The sequence below is a fragment of the Anabrus simplex genome, chromosome 1, assembly GCF_040414725.1.
Source record: "Anabrus simplex isolate iqAnaSimp1 chromosome 1, ASM4041472v1, whole genome shotgun sequence".
NCBI classification, from domain to species: Eukaryota; Metazoa; Arthropoda; class Insecta; order Orthoptera; family Tettigoniidae; genus Anabrus; species Anabrus simplex.
Genome location: NC_090265.1, coordinates 610,852,059 through 610,876,437, shown reverse-complemented (window position 1 = coordinate 610,876,437; position 24,379 = coordinate 610,852,059). Strand labels below are relative to the sequence as shown.

The following is a 24,379-nucleotide window of genomic DNA, read 5'->3' as shown; positions in this document are numbered from 1 at the left end:
GAATGCGCACGGCAATCAGTGAATGATACCTCAGTGTCCTTGATCTCGGCAAAAAGACATACCCCTGCTATCCTTTTTCATAGCACATGCAATGTCCCCACTACTTAATGAGGAGCTATGCAAATTGGTTAGCCGCGACGAACGATATTTTGTATGTATTTCCGTTAATAATGAATGAAAATAAACTAAAGAGCTAGCTGATAAGATAATGGGGCTCATATAATTTTTAAAAAATAATTCCAATAATTCCTAGTTTCAGCCGGCTAAAATGGAATAAAAATGTAATATTTTCTCCACAAAGTTGGGGGGCGACTGCCCCTCTCGCTCCTCTTAGTCGCCACTACTGTGTACCACCATATAACATTAAACTCTTTCTTACACTAAATGTTCATAATGCCATCCATTAGCATTGATACATATTCTGGTGTGTTTTTTTTATTAATGCACTACGTAGAATTATAGGAAAAAAGTTCTAACATGGAAATAAAACATTTCTGGACTCTTATCCATATAAGATTCTTTCTTCTTCTATGTGTTGAGGAATGTATCCTGTAAGTTTAGCCATACCTTATTGTTAAACCCTGTATTTACCATCATTTATTTATTTATTTATTTATTTATTTATTTATTTATTTATTTATTTATTTATTTATTTATTTATTTATTTAGCTTGTGGCAACATATATGTACAGATGTACATATACAGATTTGACATAAATTGACAGTCAGCAAAGCCCTTGGGAGTTATTGTTATTGTTACAATCTGTATATTAAGTCAGTAACTAAGGACAGCCTTTCACACACCGTTGAAAGCCTACCAGAGAGGGAATTTATCTACTGTTGAAATTAAGTATTGAAATTGGTATAATTCAGTGTAATGTGTGTAAACTGTTCATGCTCAAGTGAATATTGTACCGTGAATTACTTATACTGGCATAGAATTTTTTAGTATGCATATTTTTGTTTGTTTTAGACTTACTCCAAGTGCACTAATAAGTGAAAAGGTGGAATATTTCATTGGAAATTTAAATTTTACAATGATCATTAAGGATTGAAGAGAAAAATGGGATAAGGATAGGTTTAATACAGATCTCTGTAATTATTAGGTAAGCAATTTTAATAAACAATGATTTAAGAAATTTTACTATGGAAAGAAGAAATTAAAAGAATAAAATTAATATTTTTATTACCTAAATACACCAAACACCAATAGAACAGATATCTGCTTTTTCCATCTTGACAATATACAAGAATATGCTAAACTTGATGTTACACTTAATTGTATTCCCCTACCCCCCTCACATACCAATCACAGATGAATAAATAACTGTAAATATGTCAACAATCAAGGGCATCCATTGCCACACTGCTGAAAGCCCTCCAGAGAGGTGGTTGTGGTGATGCAAATCAGACAATTCAACATATTGTTCAGGATTGTCCAAAGATGGCATTCATTTTCTGGACTGACAGATCGGCACATTTTGTCCATACTCGTTCTTCACCATTGCTTCATCGGACGGCCTAAAGACTTGCTTCCCTTTGGGTGGTAGTGTGGGATCTGCTTTAGTAGTCTTCCAGATTCCATCCTTTGAACATGACGTTTTTAGTTTTCTTGGTAATCACAGATGTATTGATTATTGGTTTCACATTCAATTCCTTAAGCACATCTTCATTTCTTTTATGATCCAAATTTTTATAGCCCGCTGCTTGATACCTAAATGTAATTTCACTTGCTGTAATTTTGGAGAAGTTCTAAGTTCTTAAAGTCCATGCTTCGCTGCCGTAGGAAAGTGTTGATCTGGCTAAAATGATATAAAGACGTAAGCCAGTGTGGTTTTGAACTAGAGCTCCATGATGTGAATTATACTTTCTGTTGTTCTGGTATATTTGGTTGCATTTTGCAGATGTAAGATAACATGTATTCTGGATAATTGAATTCATTGACTCTTTCTAAAGTTGTATTATGTAAATAAGATTTTATTGGAGATAGGGTCTTTTCCCTTAAAGGCCATTATTTTGGCCTTTTCAGAGGAATGATCATGTTGAATTTTGAAGAGATTTTCTCGATATTAAAAGTTGACCACTGAAGATCATCTTCTCATGATGTTATTAGTGCAACATCATTATCAAATAGTACGGCATCTAGATGTGTGAGATATCTGCTGATTGATGTTAATCCATGTGTTTTTCATGCCTCTATTCCTGTATTATGTTGTTCATATAGATCAGCACATGGTGACCATATCATCCTTCAACTCTGTCCATCATTTAGGCCACAATGTTTCAAAATTGTTCCTGTAACATCATAGAAATCTTGAATCACAGCTATGAACTGTCTAAAGCAGGCGTAGAATAAAGGAACAGGATTGACTTCAGAATTTCCTGTGTTGCTGCAACTATTCAGGTGGATTACTCGATGATGAGTTAGTCACTGAAATAGCCATATCATCACAGGAGAATATGTATGCCACCTAGAGACAAACTAATTCCTTACAGAAACTCCAGTATTATTGCTTAGATGAATAAAAAAAGACTGTGCAGATGGCTACCAACCCCAGTTTAGCTGTGCATATCTGGTAATGAAGGAGGGCAAGGTTTGCTGTTAAGCAACTTGATGCATTTCAGTTCTTTCTCATGTGTGTGACAATCAGTTTCAAGCTGTTTTTATTTTTAAAATTTTTTCTGTCAGACTACTGAAAATGTGTTTTATTTTAGTTTGGGGTAGGCAGAGATTTTCAGTCTAATTTTTAATTACTTGCATATTTTTCTTGATTAACAAATGATTGAATTTGTTCTTTGTAAGGTACAATTTTAATGCAAAAATGACTATAATTTAAGCTGGCCTTGCCATTGGCTTTTTATCATATCAGCTGCCTTTTCAGCAATCATTATCACTGGTGCATTTGTATTACCAGATACATTTGCAGGAATGACTGAGGCATCTACTACTCTAAGATATTGTATTCCTTGCACACGAAGTTGAGGATCAACAACAGCTTCAGGATCACCTATAGGCCCCATACGACAGGTACCAGCCTGGTGATGTACTTCAAATCCAGTTAGGTGTGATACAGCACATCTCCAATATTCATCAGAATTAAAAGGGAGGTTTTCACACCCTGAGAGTGGTGTTTTGTCCAGTTCAAGCCCATACTTGTTCTTTAACACATTTGTTTCACCCAGTTTTACTGCCATTTTGAAACCTTCAAGCATTATGTCCATGTCCATTGGGTCAGAAAAATAGTTGGCATAGATAAGTGGAGGGTCCAAGGGATCTGAAGAATTAAGAGTTATATATCCACGGCTCCTGGGGTGCAGAACTACCGGAGATATTTTTATATGATGTTTTTGATCGCCAGCATTTGGATTTCGCAACTCTCCTGTGAAACCTGACTTTGCACAGTCAGCTAAAAAACCATCAAAGAATATCTGTAAATCAGGATCCTTTCCTGAAGGATCAGCATACTTGGTGTTAAACCTGGCAGTGACCTGATTCAGTCCGTTACATGCCATTGGACCTCGACGTCTGGCTATGTATTCAGCTACTGAAGGCCAGTCTAAGAAGAAGATGTCGGAAATGTTCTTGACTATAAATGACACAGGGAATGCCACGTGGTTGTTAAGGTTGCGCCCAACACCCATTAAGTTGTGCACGATGGGTAAGCCTACCCTGGCCAACTCTTCTTTAGGCCCAATGCCTGATAGCATGAGAAGCTGCGGAGACTTCATGACTCCTGCACAAACAATTACTTCCTTCTTCACAAACACAGTTGCTGTTTGGCCATTTCTTATGAATTCCACTCCAGTAGTGTGTTTTGTTTCATTATCAACCAATATTCTGGTTGCAGTAGAATTTAGCAGGATGTGTAGATTCTCTCTATCTCTGGCAGGGCGCAAGAAAGCTCTTGCTGTGCTCATCCGGCTCCCATCCCTGTAAGACAAGAGGAACAAAAGATAATAATAAAATAATGGAATAATGAATAACAAAAGGGAAAACTAAAATCTCGGTGCAGCTTTTCTTCAAATATAGGCTACTGAGCTTCCTTGGGGCATGACATTACATTATTTTGATAATATGTGAGGAGATTAGAATCATAATGATATGTTTGAAAGGTAATTCTAATCTTTATGAGACCACAAGGTCCTTAGCTGAGTCCTGGCATTGCTTCCACTTAATTGAGCCAGACTCCTTATTTTCATCTATCCTACCTCTCTTGGTCAACACTTGTTCTTTTCTGACCCTGATGGTATTGGTTTTCCAGGCCTAGGGAGTCTGTTATTTTCATACCTTTCATATACCTTCCTTTTGCCAGGGCCTTTATTTTTCGAAGGGTTGGATCTCTTCGATTTCCCCTCTGATTAGTGCTAAGAGAGGATGGTTGCCTAGTTGTACTTCACAAATTTAATGGGAAATGTAAAATAAAACAAAATTATGTATTCAACGTAGGACTTAAGAAATGAAGTACAAAATAAAACAAAAATTTATTGTATTAAGCCAAAAAGTTCACTAATGAATCAAAACAGAACGTGAGTTCCCTGATTAACAGAACACTTGCAATTTACATATCCTTGAATAATCCACTGTCGCACTTAAAGCGGATGATGAGATCAGCAGTAGTCCCGTCATCGGCTAATATATGTTAGAGTGTTTCCTGTAGGCCGAGGCTTCGTCTTAGGCCAGAGAGATTGGCGCACTTTCTGAGGATGTGGACCAGGTACCAGAAAACAATTCAAGGCATTTACTTTTGTAGATGACATAATGACATGGGGAAGCACAGAAGAAGAAGTCCAACAAAAATTAAATAGCTGGAATAATAATCAATTCAAGGAGTTTGGCCAAAAAATTAGTTGTATAAAACACACATTCAATAGGATATTGTGAAACTGGAAGAAATTGACCATGCCCAATATCTTGGCAGTTATTATTTCATATCAGAGCATTGAGACAACACAAATATACATAAACATACAAATTACAATTACACAAAATACATGGCACTTCACAGAAATACTAGTGGACCCATGCTGCTTCGCTGCATTCGTTATGAATAGGTCAAATAACTCACCTTGATATGCCTGTAGTAGTCATATTGTTGTGCCTGCCATTTTCAGTAATTTTATGAACATTTAATACCAGTACATAATGACTGGTTCATTTGTAATGTAGTGTATAACACTTCTTTCCATACAATATTCACTCTGCTTTGACCGTTCGGGCGTATCCGGATCTTAATATTTTCAAATTATCTTGCCCGAGATTGTGCAACATAAAATTGGCCATGACTGAATACTGGTTCCGGTAAGTAGAGACCAACTTTTTCAATAGTTTGTCCCTTCACTTTATTAATGGCCATACAGAAGGCTAGTCGACTCAATACTTTCCTGTCTGTGCGTCCTTCGACTGTGTTCTCTTAGCAGCATCTAAGTTATTAGAAACGTCCTGCCTTCTGATGAGTATATTTGGAAGCTGGGAAAAGTCAGAGAAATCAAAGAGTGTCTAGCAGAGAATAGTATTCTTCCAGGATCAGGGGAAGTGTATACTCTCTGGCTTGGTCAGTAGTAATCAAACATAACTGCACGCAATCATGCTATGTATGTTGGGTATTCAGCCCGAAGGCTGGTTTGATCCTCTACAGCTCCACCAAGAGCTGTCATAAATAGCCTAGGTGTCACTGAAGAGGCATTCTAGGAAATGAGGAGTGAGGTAGTTTCCCGTTACTTTCCTCACTGAGCCAGAAGTTGCTATTACATATCATTCTGTCAAGCCCACTGAAATACATGCACCAACTGATCCTATGAGCGATATTTTCACACCATTCATAACAGGGACTGGCTGTATAAGGAATGGCATTACTAGCATCGCTCATACCTCAGTCACTTTCATATTGTCAAAGCCAAGGACAAGACTGAGACAGGTCAATGAAAGTAACAACTTTATTCTAGCCCATATCAGAAGACATAGTGCACTGTAAACACTACATCCCACCAGCAAAGGCATGCAATCATACTACTAAGGATGAAAATCCCATTTATCAGAATAACTTATTAATAAAAGTGTTAATTGCTTAGCAACCCACTAAGTACAGAATGTTCAAAGATATGAGCTTCATTGATGTTTCTGTATTGAACTGAGATCACAGAGATGAGATATCTATTAGGTTCCACCTATTCAATACTAATTATGTGTTGATCTTACTAATAACTTTTATTCAACTTGGGACCGGTTTTGACACATAAAATGTCATCATCAGCCATGGTGTGAATGGACAGTTAAAGATTTTTAAATCATATTTCAATATGTATTCACAATAGTTTTGATTATTATGTCTTTGCTTATATATTTGTGATTCATTTTATGGCTGATGATGACATTTTATGTGTCGAAACCGGTCCCAAGTTGAATAAGAGTTATTAGTAAGATCAACACGTAATTAGTATTGAATAGGTGGAACCTAATAGATATCTCATCTCTGTGAAGTAGAGAATGTATTGAGGGCTAGTGTAAGTCTTCATCTGTAATTACTGGAGTGGTCATTTAGTGATTTGATTTTAGGGTTACTCAAAGCTGACTGAACTTAGGAGACCTGTCAGTGTTTGATGATTCACTGGCAGGTAATTCTGGAGATAATAAAAAGAAAAAAAAGGAATGAAGCAAATTGGTCCAGTAGAATGGCTGGGCAGATTGGACACAGCTGATTTTAGTAAACTTTTTTAATATTTAGATTTTTTTTGTGGTCACGCTGAGTCCATCCAATAATCAGTGACAGCAGTTCCCTCTTTGGTTGCTTGAATGAGGTCTTGGAAGTGTACACTGGTCATGGCATTTTTGACAGTTTTACATGTGTGGGGTAGTTTGTATTACCTAGATCTTCCAACGCCACTCCTCAAACAATTAAGTGACCTCCAAATAGCCCAGCTGAGTTGATGTCAAGGAGGTATAGATTCTTGAGGTGCCATCCACACTGAAAGGTGCAGTGTCCTACTTTGCCACATGTCTCGATGACTGTTGGTCATTTGTTTAAAGTGGCAAAGGCATTGAGGTACGTCTTTCTTGATTTTCAGCTTTAAGGAGGCGGTCAAAACTTCCTTTTGTTCTCCACCTTTGTCCTCCCATATCTTGCGCCACTTCCCTTCGAATATGAGGGGGAGCAATCCCAGCCAGACAGTAAAGTTTCTCAGTAGGGGTTGCTTTCAGACATCCTGTAACTACTCTGCAGGTTTCGTTCAAAGCTACATCTACTTGCTTTGTATGAGCCGAATTGAACCAAACAATGTTATAATAGTCTGTCCTCTACTGAAATCAACAACAAACTTCACAAAGGTGCTCTGTTTTACCACCAAATCAGAATTTCCTGTGGGACAACCAAATTTCTATGAGAGCTCTCTGCATAGCAGTATTGTTAGACCTTTATTTTTTTCTTGTACATATACAATAAATGATATAAGTAAAGAATTGGAATCACAGATAAGGGTTTATGCAAATTATGTTATACTGCAGGGCCTCTCAGGGTGCATGCGCGTGGTGCATGCACTGTGCACGTTGCAAAAGACGACTTGGCAATAGCGCTTACTTTCTCTTTCCTCACGCCTCTCTCGCTCGCTCCGCCTGTCTCCTTCTGCCCCACTTGCGCCGTAGTGCTCCAAATCAGGGCTGAGTGGAGCCGAGTAGAGCCGAGCTTAGCCGAGTAACCCAGACACGAAGTGTTGATCCGAGCTATACCGAACGGCACCGATGCACAGTGCACGGAGCTCTTGCGCCTCGCTCTGCACGCGTGAGATTTTGGGCGTTTGAGAGGCCCTGTTATACTGTATAGAGCAGGGTTTTCCAAATGGCCACGTTTTGTGGCTTTAAAAAAAATATTTTAAGAAACATGAACAAAATTTACAAAAAATATCTCATAGCTCATTCAAAAAGTATTAATTTTTGTACCCTTTATAGACTCAAGTCAGAGCTAAAATAAATTTACTCATTCAGGACAAATATTTTAGGTTCCCTATGGGAATCAACATCTACATCATTTGATGGCCAGGCAGGCATCTATTTTTGGAAATGAGACATAGCTCTCATAGTGCATTGGCACTGCTGGTGGCTTCAAATAGCCTATGCAGTGGCCTCCACGGTATGCACTAGCCTTGCGTCTTGGGTGGTGTGCTAAGTCCCAACTGACGAGCCTAACTTAGCACATGAGTGCGAAACGCAGGCAACCAAGGATGAGTTAGCTGGAAAATTTATAACGTCCAATAACGGACCATTATATTGGTATTCACTTGGGCTGAATAGATTATTATTGATAAAAAAGTTAAAATCCAAACTTCAGCAGAAAATGAGCCTTTACAAATGCCAGTGTAAGGTCTTAACCATTATAAAATGGCTATGGGATCCATATCAATTCTTTAACTCCATGCCAACCTCACTGTGGACATTTTATGCAACATAGCATGCAGTTAATTCCTAGAAATACTTTAACTGCTATTGGCGTAAGAAGCGGTTTCAATTCTCCGTTCTTCTCTCATTGGCAGACAGTGCTATACACTCGAAGAAATTTTCTGGGAAGTACCCTTGAAAGTACATTGCTGGGATTTTAGGCCCTTACAATTATATATATCATTGTTCCCTTACGCTGCTTCCACTAAATTGCCCTTTTCAAGTTTTGTTTTGACTGCATTATTAATTTTGGTTTGTCTTTCAGCATTTTCTTTTTTCCTTATTGTCATTTATCAAATATTAATTCAAATGAACAGACGTTATTGGGTGCCCTTCTTCCAAATTCTATTGTTCCACGTATAAGAGTTTCACTCTTTTTTTGTAAAATAGTATTTTAAGCAATTAAAGTTATTAAACCTTCATTTCAATTAAACTATGCATATTATTTCATACTGATGTCTCTATTCTATATGCAGAATTTTATGAAAATTGGCCTAGTATTAAAGTGTGGCCCACGATCATGCCTAAGGTTTCCAATGTTGCCCTCAAGCCCTTATAAATTGGAACCCCCTGATATAGTGTAATAAATAAGTTACAGAATTTTGAGTGACTGCAAAATGACCTTGACAATGTTTTGTTGCATCCGGGAGATAGTGGGTTCGAATCCCACTGTCGGCAGCCCTGAAGATGGTCTTCCGTGGTATCCCATTTTCACACCAGGCAAATGCTGGGGCTGTATCTTAATTAAGGCCACAGCCGCTTTCCTTCCCACTTTTAACCCTTTCCTTTCCCATCGTCGCCATAAGACTTACGGTGCGACGTAAAGCCACTAGCAAAAAAAAAAAAAAAGACAATATTTTGAGATAGACAGCAGGTAAACAGGGAGAAAAGTCATGTTACTGTATAACTTTCACCAACAGGAAAAGTTCTCTCAGTTTTTATTATTGTGTTGATGGGGTGAAAGTCCCTCATGGGGATCACAGTAGGAAAGATCTCCATTCGGGTAATCACATTAACAGGATTGTAAATAAAGAGTACAGATCTCTTCATATGCTTATAGAGTATTTAGGGGTTGTAAAAGAATGTAAAAGAGAGAGTGTAGTCACTGATGAGACAACAATTAGAGTATAGTTAGATTTATGGAACCCTCATCAGAATTACCTGATTTGAGAACTGGAAAACATCCAAAGGAAAGCAACGTGATTTGCCCTGGGTGATTTCTCACGAAAATGTTGCAACTTTGGCTGGGAAAGTTTGGGAGTAGGGAAATGAACTGTCAGCAGAGAGATGGCATGGAATGACAGTAGACGAATTAGCTTGAGAGGATTTTTGATAAGTAGGAAAGATTATAATATGGAGATAAGTTGGAAATGAAGAGGACAAATTGGAGCAAATATGAATTTATATGAAGAGGAATTAGGGATTGGAATAATTTACCAAGGGAAATGTTCAATAAATGTTTCCAAGTTCTTTGAAATCATTTAAGAAAACTCTACGTAAACAACTGATAGGGAATTTGCCACCTGAGTGACAGTCCTAAATGCAGATCAGTTGTGACTGATTGAAGAGGAGTGGAATGGTGCAAAGTTCCAAGGAAAAACAAATGTACCTCCATTGACAGAAATGGAGTGCTCTTACACTTCACCCAAGCAGCTGGAGATGGTTAAATAATGATGATGATGATATTATTATTATTATTATTATTATTATTATTATTATTATTATTATTATTATTATTATTATTATTATTATTATTATTATTATTATTATTATTCCTGGAGGTTCTCTTTGCTCCTGATGACTTGTATCCTCACTGATGACATTGAAGTTTCTGCCTTCTGCATCACTTCCATTTGCAGAGTGATAGTGAGGGCTTCCTTGAGGCAATGCTCCCCAGTGATCACCAGGTGTTGGTGGATCTGGGTGTCATGGAGCCTATCAATGAAGTTGTAGGCATCCCCTCACTGTAACGTATGTGTTCCAGTGGTAAGCCCCCTTACACCTTGTGGGCAAGCTGTTCTACCTCTACAGCATATTCCTTCAGTGATTTATCCTCACGCTGTATCCTCTTTTTCAATTGGATGGGGTAGGCAGCTGCTAACTGGAGGTCACCGTAGCATCGCTCGAGCATCTCCATGATCTCTTTGTACACGGATGCTGTGTTGAACCTCCGTCACTTGACCATACAACCCGCCGATGAGTTGTATGTCCCTCTCCTCCAGTGCCCACTCATTATGACTGGCCACAGTCCTAAACTGAGTCTGGAATGTCATCCAAGATGTACTCTTGTTAAGACCCAGTAGTTTCACTTTCGCGACTCTGGTACCTCTGTCCCTGCTGTTTTACAGGGCTGTCATTCTTACTTGTAGGTCACTCATCTCAAGTGTCAAACACTGGACTCCACAATTTGAGGTCGGTTATGGTCTTGAACTGCCTTTTCATTTCATCGCATTTTTGCCTGAATTCTTGAACACTGAACTCTACAATCCAAGTTCCCTTGAACTATTTTTTGACCATTTCACATACTGAAAGTCCTTCATAATATCAGTTTTTAGTCTTACTTCAAGAGTGTGCTCATTCTCTTCTAACTTATATTGTCCATCCTTAACTTCCTTAAACTCAGCCTTAAGTTCTGTCTTAAGCTTGTCCTAACCTGCTTTAAGTTTGTCCTGACTGGATTGAAGTTGTGACTCCATTCCATGAATTCACTTAAGAATATTTTCCATGGTTTCTGATTTTCACACCAGGCAAATACTGGGGCTCTATCTCAATTAAGGCTATGGCTGGTACTTTGCTAGTTCTAGCCCTTTCCCATCCTTGCATCACTGAAAACCTTCAATGTGTTAGTGCGACGTTAAACCACTAGTGAGAAAAGAAGTTATTAAATGGCTCCACAATCCTCTATTTGCAACTAGCTCTGTGGCCTCATTTAGTTCCACACCTCTTATCTTTAAACTATTAGAAACTGAATCGTCTTCCTCTCCCTGTGCTTCTCGTACCTTCCATGATGAGTCCATTATTCTCCTAGGTAACCTATTCTCCTCCATTCGCCTCACATGGTACCACCACTGAAGCCAGTTAATGTGTACAGTTTCATCAGTCGAGTTCATTAGTCTTTATCTTCTCATTCCAAATACCCTCATGCCACCATTATTCCCTCCTGACAGTACCAGTGATCATTCTCGATACTTTCATGTCTGTTGCTTTTAACTCATGAATATGATATCCTGAGCCCACCCAGCTTTCACTCCCATGCAGCAAGGTTGGTCTGAAAATAGACTAGTGTAAATATATTTTCATCCAGGAGATGATTTCCTTATTACAGAATACTGTTGACGGGAACTGCGAGCTCACTGCATTAGCTTTGCTGCGCGTTGATTCAATCTCACTTACTATCCCGGGAGAATACACATCATATATAACTAAACTATATTCGTACACTGCTGGAAAAAATCATGCAACATCCTCAAGGAGAGGGCCATTTTATTCACAAGCAATGCATTAGGTATTTCATCATTGCAGGAGTATATGATTACAAATTCAGACCAAATGAAACCCACATGTCACAGTAAAGGGTGCCCAAGCAGTCGCATCAATACACAGTTACCCACCTCTCCCTCTGGCAGCAATTCAAGCGTGTATTCGCGCATGCAAACGATCAAAAAAGTGCCGAATGGCACCCTGCGATAGATTGTCCCAAGCATGTTGCACCTTTTGATGCAAATTGGCAATGGTTTTTCAAGGCTCTGGAGAATGCTAAAGTTCCTGCTTCATCATGTGTTCAATTGGCAAGAGATCCGGTGATCTTGCTGGCCAGGGCAGTTGATGTACACCACTTAGAGCATGTTGCATTGGTGGATGTGCATTGTCCTGCTGAGATAGGACATCACCTTCCTGTCGAAGAAATGGCAGTAGCACGGAGACAACAACCTGTGCAATGTAGCAGGCACCGATTACGTTACCCTGCAGAAACACCAACTGTGACCGCAAGTTGTAATTGATGTTCCTCTCCACACCATGAAGCCTGAGGTGAGATCTGGATGTCGTGGGCGAATGCACTTTGGAATAGGCCGCTCACCAGATCTACACCATACACGTGTACATCCATCACTTGCATACAGACAGAACCTATTCTCATCACTGAAGACAACAGAGTGCCATTCCCCTCTCCAGTCAACTCTTTTAAAACACCAGAGTAGCTGTACTTATCAGTGTCGTGGTGTCAATGGCAGCCTGGCTAGAGGCATATGTGATCGTAATCCTGCTGCAAGCAGGCGGGTACCAATGGTCCTTGGTGACACAGCAGGTGCAATATGTAACCAGATTTTGTTCCTGGATGATGTTCGTTCGGCCACCACTGCTCGCACAACGCGTCAAACTTCACGCGTGTCTTTACTATGCGGACGCCTGGAGCCTGGTCTACGGGTGTGGGAATGTTCCATAGACCACTGCTGGAAGCAGCGACACACCACCGATAGAGTTTGTCCAACATGTGCAGCAATCCGTTGATATGTATATTAACTTCCCACAAGTCCACAATGCGGCCCCATTCAAATGGCTGCAGTTGTTCAACAGGAGCACGTACTCGTCAGTGAGGCATCGTTGTAGCCTAGAATGAATGTTGCAAACACTGTTCACCTCTAACCTCCGCACAGTTACTGCCTGCAGAGTCAAAACATAGTGCACATGGACAGGCTTCTTGAGCGCCATCTGATTGCCGATGTCCATGACAAAGGAATCGCTAACACAACAACCCCTCAGTATGCACATACAGTATTATACCCTGGTGCCACTGAACACATTCCTTGAGGATGTTGCATGTTTTTTCTGGCAGTGTATAATGACGTGTGGCTTCCAAAGAGGTCTGGTACAGGTCTTTTGAGCTGACGTCATATAGGCGACCTGCGCATCTGTGAGGATGGGGCCCTACCTATGATGAATTCTAACTGCACACACACCCAGGCCCTGAACGATCAGAATTAACAAATGAAGATTAAAATCCCCGACCCAGCTGGGAATCAAACCCGGGACCTTCTGAACCAAAAGCCAGCATGCTAACCATTTAGCCATGGAGCCGGACAATACTTGAAATGATCTACTTGTTCTAGTTTTTTATTCCTAACCTGACATTTAATTTACTTAGGTGTCTTTCCTACTGGCATAATGTTAGTGTTAGAAAGGCTACTTTTCATATACCGGTACCTAATACTCACTGTACCTATTTTGAAGTTCCAAGATATTATTAGACTGCAGTCTTTCAGCACAGTCTGTCATTAAGACCATTCCATCAACACAGTCCAAACTGTTCACTGCATTTCCACCTAACTGAATCCCTTCCTGCCACTTTATATCGATGGTTCAGAACAATATATAGAGATTTTATATTAAAGCAATTTAAAAGCTTGTGTATGCCAGAAATCACCCTGGAGATATATGGCTGTCAGCGTTCTAGGCATTATCTCAATCCTGTAAGTGCAATGAACGAAGAATTCATTCTATCATCAGTTCTCACTGCAGCCCAATTGTCAACATTAATACCTTTGTTTACTTTTAATAATCTATCCTTAATCCAACAATCTCTCAGTACGGCTAACATATTTTCCTTCAGTACTCTGCCATAGGCCTATGCCTTCTCTAGATATACCTAAGTATATGAAACACAAACATAACTGTCTGTTCCTCTCATAGCATTTTTCAATTACCTGACACATACTGAAAGTCTGATCCTGACATCCCCTCTGGTCTAAAAGCCACACTGGTTTTCATCCAATTTACTCTCACCTGGTGATCGCACCTTCCTTTTTAAAATGACAGTGAACACCTTGCCTGGAATACTGATAAATGAAATACCTCAATAGTCGTTGCAATTCTTCCTGTTCTCTTGCTTTCGTCCAGTCAGAAGGAACCTTACTAACATTCCATGGTAATTTTATTACTTTATGAAGCCATTTCATCCCTGACTTTCCACTATATTTCACCATTTCAGGCTTAATTTAATCTATTCCTGCTGCCTTATGACAGTGTAGTTTATTCGTGATTCCCTCAGTTTCCTCATGTGTTATTTCACTAACATTATCGTCCTCCCACGCAGAATTAATAATAAGAGAGCCTAGAAGCCAGACGCCATCTTGCCAATTATTTTAGAAAAGCTTTAGCCAAGTAAGATAGTGAAAACTTCCCTTGAGTCAAATCGGATAAATCATATACCAGTCATTAGCCTCAAATTTGAGAAGTACTCTTGCGAAATTTAAAATGAAGCATGATTAGTTTTAATTGCAATTTTATATTTTATTTTTTGGTAAGAATGAATATATATTTGAGTGACTGACGTTCTTTGTATATGGTAGGAATCTCATAAACCACAGTATATAGGCTTCTATATATAGTGTCAATCGCAGCCTGCTCCGTGGGTTGAAAACAAAAGCTTTCCCTGCAGTACGGGTTACCTACCCTTCAGCAAAGACACCCAGTGGCAGTATATTCTTCGTTCGTCTACGGAGTACAGCTGTAGCATAGACATAGACATGAATCTACACAATTGTGTTATTATACACTGAGACTGTATAATTGAAAAAAATGAAATGTCGTATGGCTTTTAGTGCCGGGATATCCCAGGACGGGTTCGGCTCGCCAGGTGCAGGTCTTTCTATTTGACACCCGTAGGCGACCTGCGCGTCGTGATGACGATGAAATGATGATGAAGACAACACATACACCCAGCCCCCGTGCCGTTGGAATTAACCAATTAAGGTTAAAATCCCCGACCCGGCCGGGAATCGAACCCGGGACCCTCCGAACCGAAGGCCAGTACGCTGACCGTTCAGCCAACGAGTCGGACACTGTATAATTAATACAATGACATCACGTACATTGTTCTAAATATATTCTGCCACACGCAGCTGATATCAAGTGGTGCATATGCAAATTGTCCATGAAGACAAGTGCTGATTGAACATGTGGTGACATAATAATTGAGGGAGGAAGTATTAGATTTCTGCTCGCATGCCGTGGGAATTCCCGAGCGAGCGCCATATGGCTTGTGTCAACACTGGCGAGACAAGAAGTCTTCACTGCCAGTGCGCAGCTGTTTAGCACTCTGTCCCTCAGTTCACTAGAAACTATTAGACTTTTAAGGTGTGTTGTGGGGTTATTATCACGATGGTTAACCCTAGAATGGTAACAAGGAAATTTAACGCTCATTGGTAACTATACGCTTCCAAGGCGTACACGGCGCAAAACAACGTCTGTACTGTCTCCTATCTTTCTTTTCTCCAACGTTCTTCATGTTAACTACATCACTTAGTATAGAGGTGAATTCAATTATATTTTCTTCCTGAAACTTGAATTAATTATTATATTTCCAACACAAGATATACAAGGCACAAGTGGTACATAAAAATAAACACCAGTAAAAAAACTAGACCCTCAAGACAGTCTTACTAGCTTGTTGAAAGTAAATTCTTGTTCCAGAAGTAACTCAAGTAAAAAAAAAAAAATAACCTACAACAAATTTGATAAAAACTCATATGAAATAAACTAGAAAGAATCACACCAATTGATGGTAACTACGCGTCTCTTAGGCGCACTGCATTACGTTAACTCACCGAACGTGGACAGGAACACGGCTGGGACGTGACACACGACGGGAGGTGGGGGGTGCTGTTTGAAGCATAGCTGGAGGGTAGGGATGCCCTGACACGGTCACGCGCTTTGGCCGGCATTTACATTTGCGTGTACATCTATGAGGCGTATTGTTACCATTCTAGGGTTAAATACACTATAGAGCAAATAATATTTTTGGTCGAGTGTTATTTGCACAAGAAGAAGAAAGTAGTTAAAAGGTGCCTTCGAAAATTCCGTAGACAATTTCCCGGTGCGACAGTACCATCAAAACGTTACGTGCATCAGCTCATTTGCAAGTGGCGTAGTACTGGTTCCGTAATCAATAAGCAAAAGAAGCGAAGGAGAACAGCTCTCACATGGGAGAGGTTAGAAGATATACAGGCAAGACTCCAAGTCATTCCACATAAGTCACTTTGGAGAGTAGCTCAGGAAAGTGGTATTTCACCTTCTTCAGCATGTAATGCAACAAAATTACATTTACGATCTTATCGGACTCATTCAGTCCATAACATACTGCCTACAGATTTCATTTCAAGAATACGATTGTGCAATTGCCTAATGAATAGTGTCCACGACGGTATTGTGGACCCGAACTTTCCTTTTATGAGCGACGAAGCCTGGTTTAATTTGAGTGGATATATCAATTCACAGAACAATAAAATCTGGGATACAGACAACCCGCACATTTTACAGCCGAGACCTCTGCACGATGTGAAGATGGGTGTGTGGTCTGCTATCAGTGCCCGACGAATTATCGGTCTGATATTTTTTCAGGACACGATTACTTCTGACCATTATATTCACAACATTCTGGAACCATTTTTTGCTGAACTGACTGAAGAAAAGAAAAGGTACGGCTATTTCCAGCAGGATGGTGCAACGACTCATACAGCGCATAGCTCTGTGTGACAGTTACGGGAAGTGTTCGATGATGATCAGATCATCAGTAAAGGCTTATGGCCCCCTCGTTGGCCTGATTTAAGCACATGTGATTTTTATCTACGGGGAAATCTTAAAGGAAAAGTTTACAGGAATAATACTCGAACTGCAGAAGAATTAAAAATTGAAATTAGGAACATTGTGCGTTCTATCGACGTCCATGAACTACAAAGTGTGTTTCGAAATCTCATTACAAAATGTGAAGCTTGCATTGCAGCTGAAGGAGATCACTTTCACCATCGTCTGTAAATACTGGTGAGTTCAGTTTATTTTCCTAGTTGATTTATTTATTTACTTGTTTATTTATTTATGTATTTAATTAATTAATTAATTTATTTATTTATTACTGGTGAGTTCAGTTTAATTTCCTAGTTGATTTATTTATTTGTTTATTCATGTACTTATTTGTCCAGAGCATTTGTCCAACAACATTTAGCGTGCTACTGTACTTGGCGACAGATGACAAAGCACGGGACATAAACAAGCAGTAATATCTGTCACGACCGAATGCAATCATACAGTCTGTGACAATAAAGTTCGGTGAATGAAGTCAGAACGGTCGATCCGGCAACACTGGCGACACACAGTGTTGCGTAGCAACATGTTTTGACCACCTGCTCCCAACGTTGTTCAGTTGAGCCGTGTGTGTGCCGTGTAAGACCTGTTTGACACAGTGCGTGTTTAGTGCGTTGGTTCTGAAGTGCGAACAGGAACATGAACGACGAAAAGGTCAATGTACAAATTTGTTTTAAGCTTCGCAAGACACCGAAAGAAACGCATACGATGCTAGTAGGTCTACGTGTTTATGAAGATCAAGCACTGTCCTTGAAGTGTGTGTACGAGTGGTTCGCCCGTTTTCGAGGAGGGCGGGAAAGTGTTTCTGACAACCCCCGTATCGGATGACCGGCGAACGAAGTCAGTGACGAAAACACTGAGAAGGTGAGGACATTAATCATGAACGATCGGCGATTAACTGTGAGCATGATAGCGGATGAACTGCAGATTAACCGTGAATCCGTACGACAAATCGTTACCCAGAAATTGGGGAAGAAGAAAACGTGTTCTCGTCTTGTGCCACATCACTTGACTGACGATCAGAAGCAGGCACGTTTAGAGAGGCTTCACAGGATTTTTGTCGAAACGGCGGATGCGACACCAAATTTCTTGAACTGTTTTGTCACTGAGGATGAAACCTGGTGTTTCAGGTATCACCCTGAAACCAAACGGCAAAGCATGGAAAGGCGTTCTTCGGGATACCTCTCGTCGGAAAAAGGTCAGAGCCAAAACGTCACGCATCAAAACGATGCTCATCACCTTTTTCGGTAGTCAAGGCATTATCCACAAGGATTTCTACCTGAGGGAACGACGTTGAATGCTGCACGGTAATTGAAATTTTGACCCGTTTCATGAAACGTCTACGCAGGGTACGACCCCAGTACGCAAACAAGGTCCATGGTTTTTTGTCCACGATAACGCTCGCCCACACACAACCAATATCGTCAAACAGTTCATGGCAAAAAAGGGGGTGGTGCAACTTGAACATCCCCCGTACTCGCCAGATCTCAATCCTCCAGACTTCTTCCTATTCCCACGACTCAAACTCGCTTTGAAAGGAAAGAGATTTGACGATATTTCTGACATCCAACGAAACGTGACGAGGCTTTTGAACACCATTCCAAAGGAAGCCTTCTTGCAAAGTTTCCAGGACATGTATCGCCAATCTCAGCAGTGCATAGTTATGGGAGGGGACTATTTTGAAGGACAGTAAGGTCACTGTCGAGCATTGTTCATCTATGATGATAGTCAGAACTATTCACTGAACTGTATTGTCACAGGTTGTATTTTAAAAGCATAACAAAATAGCACATAGCGTAGACGGTAACACAATCTGAGACGACGCGTCTTAGCGAAGCTTAGGCGGACATGATGCATCGCCAGGGCAGGGAGCTTCGGCAACGCTCTGGTGCAGCGCCGAACAGCTGAAGTACACGGTAACTTTACAGTGCCGAAGCGAAATGACGAAAGACCAATCCCTATGGTAAAGGATTTCTGTAGGAGTGCTGTACTTTCTTTGCTGTAGTGTAGGGTACCCGTGCTGCAGAGACGGATTTCATTGTTTTCACTGTGACGCGGTTCACCTCCGTAGTGTAATGGTTGGCACTATCTGCTGCCATCCTTTGAGACCCGCCCCCTCTAGGGACACCAAGACCTTGACGTCGGTGCGGGGGCTTGTTTGCTTGTTGATCCCGAGGGCTGTGCCAGCTCAGGGTTACCCATGCAGGATTGGTTAGTACGGAGGTTTTATCCTCCACTAATCACTAGTTTCGGGTCGTGGCGAGGTTATGCATGGCTAGCGGAAGAGTAGTTCTTAGCGTCCTACCCCAATCACAAGTTTCGAGTCGTGGTGAGGTGATGCATGGCTATTGGGAAAGTAGTTCTTAGCGACCCCCCTCCAGATACCCCTCTGAAGTATATAGCCTTGCCTTTGGTATGTCAGGGCTCTGCCGAAGGTCGACCTTTTATATCCCGGGTACTCGTGGGACTATGCATGGTTTTTAAGTTTGGTTTTAAGTCGTCGAAGGCTGCAGGCCTTAAAACTGCGTCTTTAAATTGTACCACAAAGAAACGTGAACGTTTCAACCGAGCCGATGATTTGTTCAATAGGGAAACGTCTGAGGAAAATCAGCCTTGATTCCTGGTTGCCTCCAGAGTCGATGGACAGAGATTCCTTCCAGAAAATCTGCTCCAATTAGTAATGCTGTGGAGGATATTGTTGGTGGAGATGTTGATGAGATGCGGAAGCTGCGAGACGGCTCCGTACTTATCAAGACCACTACGGTTGTACAGAGTAAGAGGTTACTGGAAGCTACAATGTTCGGATCAGTTCCTGTTAAGGTGGAAAAGCACAAGTCCCTGAACTCCATTAAAGGAGTCATCTTTCACAGGGACTTAGTCAAAGCATCTGATGATGATCTCATCCGAAGCCTTGTGCGTCGGGGGGTTGCTGACGTCAAGAGGCTCAAGAAGCGTGTCGGAACCAATCTTCACGACACAGGTGCTTTCATACTCACCTATGACAAACAGGCACTGCCCGAACGAAATAAAGTTTCAATGTATACGCTGACAGTTCGACCTTATATTTCAGCACTTATGCGCTGTTACAACTGCCACCGGTTTGGTCACACATCACCGCGCTGCCAAGGCTCAGCGACTTGTGCGGAATGTGGAAAGGGGCACATACCGGTGAGCCAAGGAGTTGGGCCCATTTTTTCTATATGACTAGTGTTATAGGGCTACAGAGGATGGTTGCCTAGTTGTACTTCCTCTGAAAACAATAATCACCACCACTACCAAAAGAATAATCACCACCTCCACTCTATCTGGAATTAGCTACATCAGTTTGGCATAGACAGAAAACCGACACCGTGGTAACCAGGCAACCAGTATTCGTCATCTATCTATATTACACATTCTCTGTCTTTTATATACAAGGGGTAGCCTACAAATGACGCCGTGTTTTAAATGAGTTTCGTCTGTCTTCGACTGGCACAGCAAAGCACGATAACGTCACCGAAGGCAGCAGAATTGTTCTCATAATACGAATCTTGCGGATATTTATAGCCATAAAATTGTGTGCTAAATCAGTGACCATTTTGTTTGACGTAGATCTTGATGGGTGGAGTTATCTTGTGATATGGCATGGGACTGTTGTGTGTTGAATCAGCTGCCATATTGTTGAACGTAGATCATGATGCTTCATATTTCTTCCGATTTAAGAATCCGTACTCGCTCTCTCGTTTCCTAAGCCCAAAATAATATCCATGATTCGATGCTTTTCCATGCAGAGGAGACATTTACATGTACCTTTCTAAACTTTAGCCGACCCCGTGTTGTAGGGGGAGCATGCCTGCCCCGGGTTCGATTCCCGGCCAGGTCAGGGATTTTTACCTGGACCTGAGGGCTGATTCGAGGTCCACTCAGCCTACGTGATTAGAACTGAGGAGCTGTTTAACGGTGAGATGGCGGCCCCGGGTCTAGAAAGCCAAGAATAACGGCCGAGAGGATTCATCGTGCTGACCACACGACACCTCGTAATCTGCAGGCCTTCAGGCTGAGCAGCGGTCGCTTGGTAGGCCAAGGCCATTCAAGGGCTGTAGTGCCATGGAGGGGGCGTTACATTTTGCAAATATTATAGGAAGTTGGTAGTGATGTCCCACACGTCCCTGATATATTCTACCTCGGGCTTTGCGGAGATGCTTTCGAACTGATACTCCTCCTAGGGTTCCGGTACCGATAGTGGTTTGAAATTGGCATGAATATTTCTCCAACGAAGGGCTAACGACTGGTGCGGTATATGACTTGTCCGGTTTCACTTAAGGCCAATGTTCACTATCTTACCCGGCTACAGCTTTTCCTCGCACGACTCTTTAATCTCGTTTCTGACATCAGTTGTGCCGGGTCATTAGGGTCGTTAAAACTAAAGTCACTACTCAGAGAATTACTGTGTTTTTCTGTTGACTAAACTTATTAAACTGCCGTTTACAGTTATTATTTAAAAGTTCATTCGCGTTAGAGTTTTTCAGTCGTCGCAGTTTGTACTCACTAACATAAAAAGAACACATAGCCCTTGCCGAGACCGTATGCACTTAAGTTGATTTTTCTTACAGTATGCTATTCTTTTGTTGATTAGAAATGTTTTATCCTTCTACGAATTGTTGGGAACATATATTTGGGCGAAAAGCCTGTAATGTTCAATGGTCAATAAATGTAAATGCACTACGAATAATTTAGTTCAAATTGATGTACAACTAAGAAAATGCCATCTTCAAAGAACTGATACTTCCATTGCAACTTCTGTATTTAAAAAAATGTAGGTAATTGTTGGAAATAAGGTGTAAACTACAGAGGTTGATAGATGAAAGTAAGGTATTTAAAATGCCAAGGTAATGTTACAGCATCAATTTGAAAAGCCCATCACATGCAAGCTAATACCGATATGAAAAAAAAAAAAATCCACAGTACCAGCCCTTCAGGCAAGCAACTCAATGTTGTAAACATCCTAGGGATACGAGCTACGAATTTTAGGTAAATAAAATGTAATAAAGTATGAGAATATATTCTATAGGCCTACTTATTCCTAAAATTTACAATCCTTTTCTTGATCATCGTTATCCGGTCGATTAGAGTAGCTGTTTGCCTGTTTCTACCACTACGAGCGCTCATGTGAGTGGTGGTGGTGGTGGTGATTATTGTTTTAAGAGGAAGTACAACTTGACAGCCATCCTCTATATAACACTAACCACAGTAATGGAAGGGAACCGACACTTCGAAAAATGAAGATATCGGCCATAGGAAAACAAAGGCCACGAAGGGCGTGAAAATGAAAGACTCCTTAGGACTCGAGACGCTCATGTGAGTCAATGCATTGTTTCACTTAAGTACTACTAAGAACGCTCATGTGAGTCAATGCATTGTTTCGCTTAAGTACCACTAAGAACGCTCATGTGAGTCAATGCAGAGTTTCACTTAAGTACCACTAAGAACGCTCATGTGAGTCAATGCAGAGTTTCATTTAAGTACCACTAAGAACGCTCATGTGAGTCAATGCAGAGTTTCATTTAAGTACCACTAAGAACGCTCATGTGAGTCAATGCAGAGTTTCATATAAGTACCACTAAGAACGCTCATGTGAGTCAATGCAGAGTTTCATTTAAGTACCACTAAGAACGCTCATGTGAGTCAATGCAGAGTTTCATTTAAGTACCACTAAGAACGCTCATGTGAGTCAATGCATTGTTTCACTTAAGTACCACTAAGAACGCTCATGTGAGTCAATGCAGAGTTTCATTTAAGTACCACTAAGAACGCTCATGTGAGTCAATGCATTGTTTCACTTAAGTACCACTAAGAACGCTCATGTGAGTCAATGCAGAGTTTCACTTAAGTACCACTAAGAACGCTCATGTGAGTCAATGCAAAGTTTCACTTAAGTACCACTAAGAACGCGCATGTGAGTCAATGCAGAGTTTCACTTAAGTACCACTAACAACGCTCATGTGAGTCAATGCAGAGTTTCACTCAAGCCCTTATAACTACATTCGGTGTGAAGATTTTTCACAAATCAAACATCGCCTGAAGGTATTGATCCAAGGAACACATTACGTAAATAAGTTAATTTGACTACGATTTTTAAAAAAGGAAACGAGAAAAGAACAAGCGATTCTAGGCTTTTTATTCGGAACTGCATTTAGTCTGGAAGTGATTTTCGAAATTTGTTTTTCTTAGTTTGATAATGCTATCCAAGGCTCACAATTTGAAACCTTTCGGGGCCCTTTAGCCCTTCAACTTTCGGCACAATTGAGGAAAATGCTTAATTTTACGTTTTGTAGTATGGGGGCACCTACAGTACTTTGTCTGCTAAGAAATGTTTTTCAGCATTAAAACCCATCTTATTTAGAGCTCTCAAACATGGCAGTGGTATTGTTTTTTAACTTCTTGACGTGGAACTTCAGTTAGCATCCTATTGATGGATTAAGTGCTTACAAACAATGCTCACCTGGAGGTTGTTTGTGCCAAAGTGACACCCGTGAGGACTTCACCATTGAGATTAGGATTTTTGGGATAACCAAGTTCTTCTCCGGCTTGTAAGAGACCTTCCACCATTTCAGGCTGATATGGGAACCTACTGATTGTGAGTGGACCTCCTACACCATGGAACTCGGGTCCCATCTCTTCCACTTGAAGATTGTCTTCTGATTTCTTGAAGTAAGACAGCACGTCCTCGTAGCCCCAGCCATCGTTACCTGCCTCTTCCCAGTGGTCGTAGTCGCGGGGGGTACCTCGTAAGTATACCATTCCATTGATGGTACTGCAACCTCCCATTACCTAAGAATAGCAGCAGAAGTGATCGTACAATATTGTACCATAATCATACAGTTGACATATAAAATCATCTCATATTACAATGGATATGATTTTGGGCGGGGAGTCATGAAATTAGCGTGAACTAGAGGTGGGCGAAATTGTTCTTTTCTGGAACAGTTCCGGTTGTTCCTGATCCGAAAACACACTATGTTCCGAATAACAGTTCCAAAATAACAGTCAAAGGCTTAGGCAGTGGGTAATTAGAAAATATCAACGAACCTCATAAATGCTAATTTGAAAATTGTTTCCTCACTGCTTTAATTTTAATGTGTCTAGAAAAAGCTAAAATATGTTTTTAACACAACAAATTGGGTGTTAATGAAATCTGAAAGAGAAACATCTTAATTAAATTACATTAATTTTCAGGTTTATTCTCTTAAATGTTTTATTTTTCAGGTATTTTATAAATTTTCTTTAATCATAAATCAGTTTCGAGAAACGGAAGAACCTAACAGTTATAGATTAACT

General features: G+C 40.5%; 1 protein-coding gene across 1 annotated transcript in view; it reads right to left on the bottom strand.

Annotated features, from left to right (window-relative positions):
- Positions 1-2,676: 2,676 nt before the first annotated feature.
- LOC136857205 (glucose dehydrogenase [FAD, quinone]) overlaps positions 2,677-24,379 on the bottom strand; it is a 52,403-nt gene continuing 30,700 nt past the window's right edge. The window contains exons 3-4 of the mRNA XM_068229107.1: positions 23,544-23,872; positions 2,677-3,931 (exon numbers count right to left, since the gene is read on the bottom strand). Of these exons, the coding sequence (XP_068085208.1) occupies positions 2,827-3,931; positions 23,544-23,872 (1,434 nt within the window). The 3' untranslated portion in view covers positions 2,677-2,826. The remainder of the gene's footprint in view (positions 3,932-23,543; positions 23,873-24,379) is intronic.